Source organism: Mesoplodon bidens, assembly GCF_964165515.1.
Source record: "Mesoplodon bidens genome assembly, chromosome: 5".
Lineage (NCBI taxonomy): Eukaryota > Metazoa > Chordata > Mammalia > Artiodactyla > Ziphiidae > Mesoplodon > Mesoplodon bidens.
This window is the reverse complement of record NC_138161.1, coordinates 130,253,129-130,267,069: the sequence shown is the minus strand read 5'-3', so window position 1 is coordinate 130,267,069 and position 13,941 is coordinate 130,253,129. Positions and strand designations below refer to the sequence as shown.

At 33.9% G+C, this 13,941-nt stretch overlaps 1 protein-coding gene across 3 annotated transcripts in view; it reads left to right on the top strand.

Moving 5' to 3' along the window:
- Positions 1-13,941, top strand: part of TSC22D2 (TSC22 domain family member 2) — a 54,204-nt gene that overhangs the window by 18,084 nt on the left and 22,179 nt on the right. Inside the window, exon 2 of one of the 3 annotated variants that reach the window (XM_081235277.1) lies at positions 7,901-8,036. The exons of the other annotated variants lie outside the window; for them this stretch is intronic. Within the exon in view, the coding sequence (XP_081091403.1) occupies positions 7,901-7,943 (43 nt within the window). The 3' untranslated portion in view covers positions 7,944-8,036. Of the gene's footprint in view, positions 1-7,900; positions 8,037-13,941 lie in introns of those variants that run through there. 3 annotated transcript variants of the gene reach the window in all.

Here is a 13,941-nt window from a genome sequence, read left to right as displayed (position 1 = left end):
CAGAATTTGGATAATCTAGTTTTTGAATGCTCGGTGCTAATGACTTTTTAAAAATCTTTTTATTGAAGTATATTTTGTATCAGAAAAGGCCACTGTTCATAAATGTACAGCTCAAACTGAACACATCTGTGTGACTAGCACCCAGATCAAGATACAGTAGTATAAGCTCTTCATGACCCCTTCGTGCCCCCTTCCTATTATTTCCCTCCTCTATCTTAACTTGCAGTAAGTGGAATCATACACTATGTATTTTGTGTCCTCTTTTATCCAGTATTATGTTTGAGGTTCATCTATATGTTTCTGCGTAGTGGATCTGAACTACATAATTTTAAAGAATCACCATGGTGGGTTACTTGTTAGAGATTGTTACTGGCTAAATGTTCTCTCCTAATAATTATACTCTAAGTACCTTGAGGATATAGGCCCAAACTGTTATGTAACCACACCAAATATACTTCCTAAGAATTTGTACCTAGTAATTACATAATTTATTATCTGATTATATTTTGACCAATTTCAGTTAAGGGTATCTAGTAGAGGATAATCAGAGATGCTAAAAATTAGAGGAAAAGTTTTTAATGGCCTGTCATCTTTTTAGGACTGGATCTCAGATTTAGATGAAAACCTAAGAACATGCTTATAAAATGTTCAGATGACGTTAAAGCAGGAAGTCATAGCTATTACTGGATGATAGCATTTGTGAATTTAACAGTCTAAAGTATGTGCAGCAATTAAGAAAGTGAAATTAAGAAAGTGAAAGAACGTGTATGTAAATTCAGGGAGGTTGAAACGTAAGTTGAACAGGTAGAGTAAACAGTACCTGGATACTAGTTGGCTGCATTTCACAGTAATTAGTGAGCAAGTGACAAGCCTGCGACAAAAGCTAATGTAATTTGAGGCAATATTTATCTGACTAGCATGAATAGGAAAAGATGGTGACAGACCTATTGTACTCCATTTCTATAGGATAGTTACTCTAAATACAAAGCTAACTAGAAAATCTACTTTCTTTATATTCCACCTGGACAGCCAGGTGGGTGTTTCAAGAGACAGGCTTGAGCTTACTTTCTGAAAGGAGATGGGCCCCCAGGGAAATAGTCTTGCCAATCACTAGAAATAATAAAGCTGTCATCCTATTAATCAGGAATGTTTGACTTTGAGGTTTAGAGCCAGTTACTTTCAAAATCCCTACCGTGTGGAATTTTATTGCCCCACCACTTAATTCTAAAGGAAAAAAGAAAAGAGGTAAGAAAAGTTTTGAAATTGATCTGCTTTACTTCTGTTTTGTCTTTGTTGCCCATGATTTTAAGAAAACCTCAAAGAGCTGTGAATTTGCTTAAGGAATGGAAGGCTAACAAACTATTCTCTATTAGGAAAGAATTCCCATGTCAGAGACAATTAAGTGGTGACCACAAATTGGGAAACCAATGATTGGGTAGAATTTGGTCATGCAGAGTGAAAGGACACCTTCCAGTTAGAGGAAATACTGTGAACCACTGTGGAAGTACAGGGCATATGTGATAAGGATGGTTAAATTTGATTGGTGCATAAAACATTTGAAGACAACAGAGAAGAAATGGTGGATTGGATAGAGATCAGAGATACTAGAAAGGTAATGAAGGCCTGAATTAGGCAATGGAGCCGAGGAAAGAATGGTTATCAGAAGGTTAGAATTAAAGAATTTTGCTACTGATTGGATATGATAGGGAAGCAGTGAAATTTGACTCCAACCTGTCAGACCTAATTGAGGGAATGGTGGTACCATTAGGAAGTATTAGCGAAATCGTTGGTTTGGGAAGGAGAAAATAGTGATGAGATTTTGTTTGGCGTCGAAGAGCCAGTGGAAAGTCAAGGTGGAAGTAAATACTCAGGGTACAGCTTTAGCTGCAGACCTGCAGCTTGGTAGAGAGGTTAAGGCAGGAAGAGATTGAAGAATCTTTTATTTGTTTCTTTGTTTATATTATTATTTTATTTTAGAGTTCAAGCTTTAGGAAGGGCTAACATTTCCTAGGAACAGAGTAGGGAAAAAGGGTCAAGCCAGGACCTTGGGCAGCACTACCTACATTTAGAGAACAACAGAAACTTTGAAGAAGATAAGTGGTCTTAGAGACTAGAAGATTCTAAGAATATTATTTCCTAACCAAAAAGAAGGGAAAATATTTGAGTCTCTGTTTTGAAAAAATTTTTAATTTTCAATAATCTTACCAAGTTCAACATTTGTTAACATTTAGGCATATTTGCTTTATCATCCTAACATATTATTTAGGAACCATTTAAGAGTAACTTGCAGATAGCGTGTCTATTAACCCCAAAATACTTTAGCATATGTTTCCTATTATGTAGAAAATAGTATAATTACCAAATTCAGACTTGTTAGACTATTATCTAATATGTAACATACAGTTCATGTTCACACTTTCGCCAGTTTTCCCAATAATCTCATTCGTGACCATTTTTTACCTGATCCAAGAGCCTAAACAAGATCACAGATTACATTTAATTATGAAACACCTGTCTTCTTTCCTCCTGTCTTATATAAATAAGTAAGTACTTCACTTCTATTAGCCTCCTTTAAGATTGTTTAAATATTCACCAAAAAAGGAAGTGCTAATGTTCTGGATGAAATACTGGGAAAAAATGCATCTGCTTAACTAGTCTGTATTATAGGGGCTGGGGAGAAGAGAGAGGAAAGGGAGTACTGCCTAAAATCCAGCTAAAACAACTACTGGGATTAGAGAAATTTTTAAGAGGAGTCTTTTATTTCTCAGAGTTTAGTAGGGGGTGGCAAGAGAAGAAGAACATGTGGATATTAATGTGGGTATATCCCTTAGAACAGAAATTGAGGTATATTCTTGTACTAGTTTTTTCTGTACTGTGATTTTTTTTTTTTTTTTTTTTTTTTTTTTTTTGCGGTACGCGGGCTTCTCACTGTTGTGGCCTCTCCCGTTGCGGAGCACAGGCTCTGGACGCGCAGGCTCAGCGGCCATGGCTCACGGGACCAGCCGCTCCGCGGCATGGGGGATCTTCCCGGACCGGGACATGAACCCGTGTCCCCTGCGCCACCAGGGAAGCCCCTGTACTGTGATTTTTGTACATATGTATTAAATAGGGATTTTAATTATCTTGAGTTGAGAAAAAGTAGTATGATTTGAAGACATTTTTTACTCACCACTTGGGTTCACAAAGTATGTGACTGCTATCCTTTATGGTCTGTTGTATCCTCCTAGTTTTATTGTGATAGTTGCCTAAGGTGGATTGTCTGCTGCCAGATTTTTAACCATAGATCTGTATCTCATTGTTTGAAGTGGTGTTTCAGTGGATCCTAAGCATTTCTTCTCCTCTCACCTGACATGCTGATATTATTTTCAGCACATGACTGGGCTTCAGAATTGGTGATGAGAAATTATTAACTGCTCATCCACTGTTACATGCTTCTGTTCATGTGCTTACCACCTTCTTCTTTAGTTAGTAAATTTTCTCTACATAAGTCACCACAGCCTACCTACTCTGAGAGGTCTTGTTAATTATTTTCAGGATGAAATTTGAGAAACAATTAAAAAACTCAGAAATAGTTGGTAAGGTCTCTTTGTTATTGTTGTATTTTAACTTTTCACCAGATGGGTTTTAAGTAAACCAAGCCTTTGAACAGAACAGAAACGTGTGTGTATAATTTGCTAGACCCATCTTATTTTTTTCCTGAAGAATCTAGAACTCTGTAGCAAAGCTTTTTAAGAAAAGACTCTTACTGAACTTGTTCAGATGAGAAGGAAATTTAAATATAGCCTGAAATTATTGAACCAGAACAACCATATAACATCTGTTTGGGGTTTTTTTCCATTCTAGTTCTTCAACAATTTAAAAGTATGAACTCATACCTCTTCTATGTATTTAAACCTGCAGATAGTTTTGGCAGCCTATTGAGAAGAAAGAAATATTAAGTGGAATTATTTTAATATTTTGTTTTCATTAAGATTTGGGTTGGTAGGTAGTTAGACGAGAGAAATGACTGACTCTATTCTAGCCGACATTCTTTGTGTGCGTGCCCTTGTACTAATATTCTAAATCACTCAAATCAGGAAATGTATTAGATTTTTGTGATGGATATAGAGCATTTAAATGCATTTGCTTACCAGAAATTAGCTTCTGTGTTTAGGCTTCACTTGACAACTTCTAAAATATTTTCCACATTTGACAAGTAAATTTAAATAGGGGGTAATAATTTAGAATGTGTATTCATTGATAAATATCCTCAAGAAATAGCATTTTTATGCTGTTTTGTTTCCTGGTTATTGTCAAAGTTTGAAGATCCTCGGTGATAAATACTAAAAAATTTGGAAGGTGCTCATTGTATTTTTTTCGGTTTTTAATTGTGATATTTGGCCCAGAAATAGTGGTGCTGTAACCTGTGTCCTGGAAGCCAAAAACATCTTTCTATTAATACATGTCTGCTAGTGGTAATATCAAGATAAAGAAGGTATTATCTTTCTAGACCTACACACTATTAGAAGGAGAACAGGAAGGGAAAAAGAGTTGTTGTGTCTGACTAATCCCACTCGTGTTCACAGTTACTATTAACCATTAATCTTCAGAAAATTTCTGTATTTACAGCAGCTGTTTCTTAGATATTGCTAACTTAGTCCAGAAAATGTTGCTAAATGTATGTCTGGGATGGTCATAACATAGTTTGTTTCAAGAAATTAGACGTTAACTCTTAGGCGTAACACGTGTTGATATTTTAAATTTTGAGAACAGTTATATTTCTTTTATGTTAACTGTTATTAACAAGAGCTCGAAGTCAAATATATAGCTCTGTGTTAACAAAACCTGCAGGACCTTATTGCATATATTTGAGTAACACACAACTTGCTTCTGCTTACTTTGTTTTTCCATTTTTATCTTCTCCCACCCCCAATTTCAATTTCCTTTTTTTTTTTTCTTTTTTTGGTATCCTCTCTATAAGCTGTTTCTACTCCTTTTGAAAGAAAGAAGAGTATGAATCATTTGTGAATAAACATGATCTGTTAAAAATATCTATCACTATCTTGTTAGAGCTCTTTTTCAAAGCTGCATTAATGAAATTCTTGCCTATCTTCCACCAGTAGGTGCATTTCATACAATACATAAAATGCTAAACATCTTTTTTTAAAGTTTTTAACATAACTGATCATTGTCTTAAATTATATCTTATCTTGGCTCAACCACAGGTACAAGTTTCCTGTAGTTGTGTATGTCTTTTTATATGTGAGTTTCTTGGAACACTGTGTGTCAGTGTCCTTATTCTGTTAGGTACGTTTGAGCTAATTTTTTTCCATAAGTTTATCTTTGATATTTCTAGCCTCATTTCTCCAATACATATGGAAAGACTATATGTAATTATCAGGGGCATGCAGGGTTGCCCCATTTTCCCCTTTTCACCGTTAAAAAATAAGCATTTCTGACCTTTACAGAAGCAAGCATTCATCTATATAATGTCTAAGAATTCTCAAAACAATGTAGTAAACTTTTTAAAGAAATGTGTTTTACACTTTGAAAGTGAAATTTTGTACCAAAAGAAGGTGAGCACATTCATTCAAATAAATAGCAAGTTCCTTTAGGAACTCTTAGGTATAGGTTTGTCTGATTTCACATATCAGTTTTCAAATAATGACTTGGAAATTGCAAGTCATCTACCTCTTTGCCCCTGTGCTCACTCTTTGGTTCTATTAATATAAGTTTGCCATAAAATAAGCTAAATAATGGTAAACTTAAGCCTAGTTCTTGCTGGACTATACTCTAAGAACTTTCAATAGCACATTCTCAGTTAAATGGGATTTTTTTCCTCAGCAATTAAAAGAATGAAATGATATCTATAGGAAATGTTCAAGATTTGTTTTTGATAGCAATCTTGCCAGAGATTCAAGATTATGATTGATATATTAAAACAGCTTTCTAAATAAATATTCATTTTTAGGAGAATTCTCATTTTAAGTTAAATTTTAAAGGATATCTAATTTATCTTAACTCTGTTACTCATCCACAAGCACTTCAGTTACTCAGTTTTATTTCAGATTTTTAATAAGGATTTCTTACATGTTGGAATTTAGTGATTGAAACTCTTCACTTGTGAGCCTTTTACTCGGTAACAGCTAATTTTGAAAATGCATGCTCGGGAAACATTTGATACAGAAGTTTTACATACTTTCAGTGTATACAGCGCTTATGTCCTAAATTTCCTATACATTTGTATGGTGCACACACCCTTAAAATTATCTTTTTTATAAGCTTCACAGTAAAATAACAAAGTCTGCTTTATATGGCTGGTTTAATTCTGTCTTCCAAAGATTTTTTTTCCCAGGCATTTATCATAACAGTGCTTGTTGTTGGCAGGTCCTTTAATAAAGGACCGAGTAGTCTGCCCTTTAAATGACCAGTTCATCAAAGCCTTACAGACAAGCAAATTACCAGCATTACTGATAGATTTATCTCAGGAAGCATTTACTTTGCTAAATAAGTATTGTATCTTCTCATGAGACTTGTCCCTCAAAAGAGTAAATCATTAAAGTATCTTCTTTTGTTTTTTAAATTATGGTAGTATTTTGGTTAATAGGAGACAAGAGTTGCATAAAAACTTTCTAAAAACATTTTGGTAATAATGTTGATGAAATGACCACAACCTTACACTATTATTTATCCAAATAAATATGGATTTTTGCCTTCACCAGGTGATTATTGTCTTTTCAAAGCACAGCCTTAGAATGTAGTTGTGTGGTTTTATTGAAGTCAAATGTGTCATGAGATTACATTTGGAAAGATTATATTTGTACATTGGAAAAATTCTAATAGATCTTCAGATTGTATAGAAGACTTTTAAATGACCATGTGTGTTTAATAGAAAATTTCCATTAAAAGTTAAAATCTATAACAGCGTAACTCCATCCCCCTGTATTTGACTCAAATATCTCTGGAGAGATGGCTGCAGAGTTTCCTTTACGATGCTGTCTTTGAGTTTTCTATCGGTTTGCACATATTAATCTTCTTGAATAAGGGCCTCCTCCTTTCCCCCTCCCCCTCACCCCATTATGCCATTTTATTTAGGGGGTTAATGTAGGTAAAAATATGCCCATAAATATGTGGGTTGCCTTTTCTGTGGATTACTGGCAACTAAAAATATAAATCAGCATTCTTATCAAACAGAAAATGTTACCAATATTACCTTCCAGCGATTGAAATAAGTGCCCAATTGAAAGCTTTTTAAAAAAATTTAATAAATGTAAGATTATATTCTTAAGGAAGTAAGTTTTACCATTATTAAATCCTCCTACCCCCAATTTTCTTCCATGCCCATACGCAGATGAGCAGTAGGATTACTCCTGAATAGGATACATTGTTATATCTATTACATAAAACACATAATAAAATTTCATTCTTCCCATCATGTTCTCTAATTTTAAAATTGGGGGTGATAGAGATAGACTAGGATTTAGGTGTAAAAATTGAATGCTCTCTTGAGCATTTAAATGAATGATATAGATTATTACTGATCCAGCCACCTGTGCTGTATAAGTCTAGAAATTCATATATGGATGTGGACCAAACAGTAGAACTCAAGTGCCATTCTGCAGGACTACAAAGCTGTCTATACCAAGTTATGGTGTTAAATCATAATTTCTGGATCATGATCTTAAACCTTTGATTGGTTCCATTTCTACTTGACTCTTTACTAACAAGTATTCTGATGGCCTGAAAGTCCATGTTATTTAAAGTTTGAAGTATCCATATCAAATATGAAATTATTTTACATTAAAAAATACTTAAGTACAAAATATCAGTTGTGTAATCATGGTAAAACATACAACTTTGCTATAAAAGATTTCTAAAGGCTATTTGACTAAAACACTTATTTACTTAAACTCTTTGCTAGAATTTTTTTTAGAATTCAGCATCGGAGGAGGAATGTGACATAATAATGATCGAAAGCCGAAAGTTTAAAAGTTGTGATGCCCTCACATGGTTGGAGGGTTATTCTAGCTTCTAAGGACTGAATGTTGTCCACAAGAGTGTCTCATCAGGTCATAAATTGGTAAGACTTAATGGATTAGATTTTATGTATTATACCTGATGTTATTGTATTGAGATGAATATTTATGAACAAACTGAGCACATTGTATAATTTAAGAGTATAGTATTAAATATATAAGTTAAAACTTGGAATTTTAAATACTTGGAGTATGTAGTTCTTTCAGAGTCTCATGAGGCTCAAGACCCTGTCTTTGCAGTGGTGTTTAATAATCAGTTTAAAAAATAAAGTGACATCCTATATTATAGTAAGATTATTTAAATATTGCTATTGCATCTGCTGTAGATGCTTACAATATAGTTAGGGGCCCCATATACCTTCTAGTTAATATCCCAAGAGATATTTGAGAAATAATATATTAATCTTTTATTTTTATAAAAAAATTTTCATCCATTTTCTCCATGAAATATAATTTAAATAGTTATATTATTTGTGGGATTTTATTTTTCTCAATAAAAGGCATTTTTCCTGCTGTCTCTAAAAATAAAAGCCAAAGAAATTTTCTCAATTCCTAGTTGTGAACACCTAAGATGACAATATCAAATGAAAATGATATATTTGAAGTCAATATACATTTTTTGCGTGCCCTGAAAAAACATTTCCTTTCAGAACTGTATTTTGCTTTGTTTTACACAGCTGTATTTTGTAGGGGGACTCTCAAAATAATACAGTTTAGATTAGGATAATACTGTTTAGATTAGGATATCATAATCTTCAACCTGATGATCATCATATTTTGTGTATGAAGAAAAAGAATCTGGGTTAAGTTATACTTCCAAGGTTATACAGAAAATATTAGAATTAATATTTTCATTAAAATATGGTGCACATATCCTACAAGTCTATCAGAGTTATTTGAAAGTATCATCTAAATAGGCTACAATGTCTATTTCTGACCTTATTCTTAACCAGAGATACGTTATTCTCTTATACACATACATACCCGTTCTATCTTTTGAATAATATTCTAAGTTGTTTCAGACAATAGTATTCCATGACTTCGTGTTGATCATATTCTGTATATAAACTTAAGGTTCTTAAACCAGTAATAACTATCAATGGTAGTCTGGAAGGAAATACAACAAAACTGTTGTCCCTTATTCTATATATTTTTTTCATTTTTATTTTGTACAATATATCTGTATAACTTTGGTAGTTAGGAAAATACGTTCTAATTTCTTTAGTAGGATATCCATATTTAGTAGTCAGTGGGTGGCCTTCAGGGGATCCTGAAGCCTGTGGAATTTTGGATAGAATTTTATGTATGTTTTCAGTGAAAAGTTCAGAGCATTTGCCAGGTTTTCAAAAACAGTTGAGTAACATTGCTAGTGAATGTTTGTGTCTAAGGGACAAGCCTTGTTAGACACCCAAGTATGTGACTTATGAAGAAAGTTTTTAATGAATACACTGATCTGTTAACTCCTGCTGATATTTTTCCAAGGCTAGTTTATTATAAGTGACCATTAGACTGATAGAACAAATCAGAGCCTAATTTCTTTTAGTTTAGAAATTGCATTCTGTCCGTCTCTGTGCTCAAGTGTTGATTGGATTTCTCCACAGAGTAGTTGCTTTTTTTGCTACTTAGTGGTTACTGTGTGTCAGGGACTGCTAAGTAAAAATACTTAGCATGATACCATAGTAAGTATTTTTCACATGTTATCTCATTTAATGTTCACAGCAGTTGTATAGATACTATCAATAGCCTCAGTTTATAGAGAAGAAAATTGAAAGCCTAGAGAGATTAAGTAACTTTTCGGGTCACATAGCCATTAAGTGGTAGAACTAGGATTGAAATCTAGCTTTCTAAGTGGAGCCTGGGCGCTCAATTGGTATTCAGGTATAGGGAGTAACCCTGGAAAACTTGAAGGATAAGATAAGGGAAAATTTCATGTTGTATGAAGATGTGAATACATAAATTTGATTTCCTTTGAACTTAAGTATTAATAGCAATGGGTCATCCTCATTATAAAACCATCTTTTAAAGCACTTGCCAAAAAATTTGGTAAGTTGCTTACTATCTAAAATCATTTATTGTATTGTAAAATAACCTCCATTCAAATGTAATGCTTATAATTAGAAAAGTTTTAGTACTTACTAGAATAGTATTGTACTAACTGTAACCATTAAGGAATTCACCCTTTAATATTTAGGATTTATAAATAGCAAACACTGGAAACAGTTTAAAAAGCTACTTCAAGCCGCGAATGTTTCTTGGGATAGGGACATGAATCACATGTAAAACCCCCTACTAAGCCACATCACATTTGCCCTTAGTTGTGAATAATTCTATAAAGAAGCCTCTTTTATGTCTACTTTTAAAACATTTTTGCAGCAAAATTTATTTGTGTGGGGGGGATATGGATTTTTTTATTGAGCACATACTTTGTGCAAATCCTTTTCATTGGTTTAATTTTATCCTCAGATGAGCTCCAAACCTTATAACCTTTTCCCTATTTTTAAGTGTTTTTAATAAAGTTCCTGAGTCTAAATATGGCTTAGAGGTAAATCTACAATAATAGTACTGCTTAAAACAAAAACAAGTAAAACTATAAGAATTTTTTTTCTTCAGTTAAATTGAAGTAGACTGCAGGTCAAGTATAAACTTGATTGAAAATATACAAACAACATAATAGGTCATCAGAATATGAGAATCCTATATTAAAAGTCCCCTTTCAGATAATATATTTGTACCCCAGCTTTTTTAGTAGTAATATATGTCCCCTTTCAAAATTAAGCTATGGAAGTTTGGGAAATAGAATAAGAACAGTTACACCTAATCCATGTTTTAACACAATTGCTGTCTCAGTGTTTACATATTCCCTTCCAGACTTTGAGCACATATGCATGGATATTAATAGTTGCAATCATGGTTAAGTAGCTTTTAAACAGTTTTTAGTGTTCCAAATATTTGTCCATTTGTACAAAGCTTATACCTGATATATATAAGTTTTGAATTTTGGACTGATATTTCGACAACTGTGAAACCGTCCTTTCCAGTTTTTCTTCCTACGTCTCTGATGGTTTCTTCTCAGTCCCCTTGGCAGACTTTTCCTTTCTTTTTGTCCTTTTAAGTATTATTGGTTTACTCAGGATGGTGTCCAGACCCACTCTTCACGTTCTTCATCATGCTAAGAGCACATAGGTGGCTTTGGATGTCCTCTGTATGCTGTAGGAAGCCATGTATATGCAACTGGCACTCAAACTCATTACCTGTGCATCTGTCCTTATGTTCAAATTTCCCTGATTTTTCACAGCCAACTTTCATAGCTATCTGATCTTTCATAACCAGTTAATGACAAAGTGCTGCCATGTCTACCTCCTGAGTATTTCTTTAGCATATTCATATCTCTCATCAGCTATTCAGGGCACAGTCCTTTCTTAATTGGAATTGCAGCAAACTTCTAACTGGCGTTCATTATTTGAGTTTTCTGAAGTGGCTAACTGTACCTGCTGTTCTTTTTACTTGGAACATTTGTGTGTGTGTATCCTTTTCTTCTCCACCCAACTGTGGCACTTCCTCTACTGAACATTTTTCCTTGACCCTAGATCTTGATTATATGCTCCCAAAACACCCTCTATAATCTTGCCCTGTCTGAGCATTTATCACACCTCTAACTTGTCTGTCTCTTTCATTAAATTGTAAATTCTGGGATTAATGTTTATTTGATAGTGTATTTCCTTAAAAAGCAAGAGTCAGCTGTAAAAAGTAAATCACCTAACTCCTAAGTCAATATTCTTTGAGTATTTTATGACATTTAGATTTAGGCCGCTATACCTTACTAATACAGATTACATAGTTAACGTATTAAGTGCTTACCATGTGCCAGACATTCATGGGTTATCTCACTGAATCCTAGCATCTGGTCCTATTATTATCCTTTGAAGAGACTAAATAACTTGTGTGAGGTCATCTCGTAAAAATGATGGAGTTGGGATTCAAACCTTGGTATGACTCCAGAGCCAAAGCCCTTTTATTTGATACCACCTCCGAGTTTATCTTCTGAGTCTAGAATTATAAATCTGAGTTGGAGGGGAATTTAATGGTCATTTATTCCAACCACTTGTCTCATACTTGGATCATGTCTGCAACACACCTTCCAGGTTGTCATCTAGCCTGAACACCTCCAGTGATGTTTATCTTAGCATCCTGGTCTTCTTTCTTTTTCCATTTCATATTTAAACCTTTTATAAACCTTTCCTGTACAGCAGAGAATCTAAAATGTGAAGCAGAAAAATACCTTGCCATCACTTAAAGATTTAGGAAAGAGATTAGGTTCATGTAAAAATGTAAGCTGCAGTACAGTCTATGGAAACATTGAACCGAGCATATTCTCTAGTTAGTTCTGTTAGTTTTCATATCTGCTATAATCAAGAATATGGGTTCTAGTTCATGGCCTTAAGTCATCGGTTTTAGTTCTAAAGCTCTTTTTCAAAATGGATAAGGAGACATTGCTTAACATCTTAGAGATCGCAAGGATGTTTCCCCTCTTCGAAATTACTGATTCTAGTGATGATGTAAGAGTTTCATGGGACTCCTTTATATGTGCTTTGATCCACCAGTGTAAAAAGAGTGAAGTACATCTGAATTTCTTCAGAATCCTGTATCTAGTTCACTTAGAACTTTTACTTGTTCATGACATATGCTTAAAGGCATGACAGTTTGAGTTGTCTTCTTTCTCTGACTTGACCAAACCAGCAAGTCTTTGGCCTCCTCTTTCCACTTTCAGGATAGCTGTTGGTTTCCTTTACTTTTTCCCTTTAGATTCAGTTCTGTCTGTCTATAGAGAATGATACTGGGGAATACCCCATAGATGGATATTTATGAAGTGTGATTATACAATTAAGCCTTCACTAGATTTACAAAAAGATTTTCCCCTGAATCCATGATTCTAATGTAAAAAGACGTTTGTCAAGATTTTTATCCAAAAGATCATTGAGTTTTTAAAGTCCGCTTTATTTTCCACAAAGTCTACTATGACTTTGTCATCACCATGTTCCATACATGGAACTGCTAAGTTTCAGTGGCATAATTTTGTCAGAAGTAACCTGAAAATCCATAGAGCTCTGACTTTTCTTTTCCTCAAACTTAGACGGTTTCTCTACTTACTTCAGTTGCCTATATTATATTTTAAAAAATGTTATACTTTCTTCCTTCTCAGTGAGAAACAATCAAATGCTTTCATCACAAAAAGGTTTATTGGCTTTTTATTTAAGCTGAGTTTGTCAGGGAGAGGAAAAAAACAAATTCTCAGGAGGTCTTCCCATTTTCACTGTGTTCCAGTGATACCCTTAATTAGTTTCTAATAGTTTAAGTAGCCGGTTAATTTCTGAACTCTTTATCCTGGCACAGTAAGCTCAACTTGACATAAGTTCATGTTGAATTTACAAAATATAATTAGATACTATATTAAATACTGTATGTTTTATTCCATCTTTTTCTTCAATTAAATGTTCAGTATCAGTTACATGCAGAGTGTTGCAATAAGTAGACCCTTGAGATGGACACAATTCCTGCCTTTAAGGTTTAATTCAAGGGAGAAGAAAGTTCAGTGAAAACAACAAAAACAATTATTTATGGAAGAGTCAGAGGGATGGGGCCTATCGGCAAGAAAGGAAGAGAGCAAAGATTATGTTGGTAAAGCATCCCATTTCATTTCATTCTTATCTCTAGAATCTAAATTGACTTAACAAATTTCAAGTCATGATGTAAGTCTAGAAATCATCATAAAATTTTTACATAAATTGATGCCTACAAACTGTTGTAAAGTTCTGCCATTACCCATGTCTGTCTTACAGAATTGTTATTGCCTGGAATAGTTCCAGGATGTGGATCTAGACTGAGTTGAGAAGAAGTAGGGCATTCCTTGGTGGTCCAGTAGTTAGGA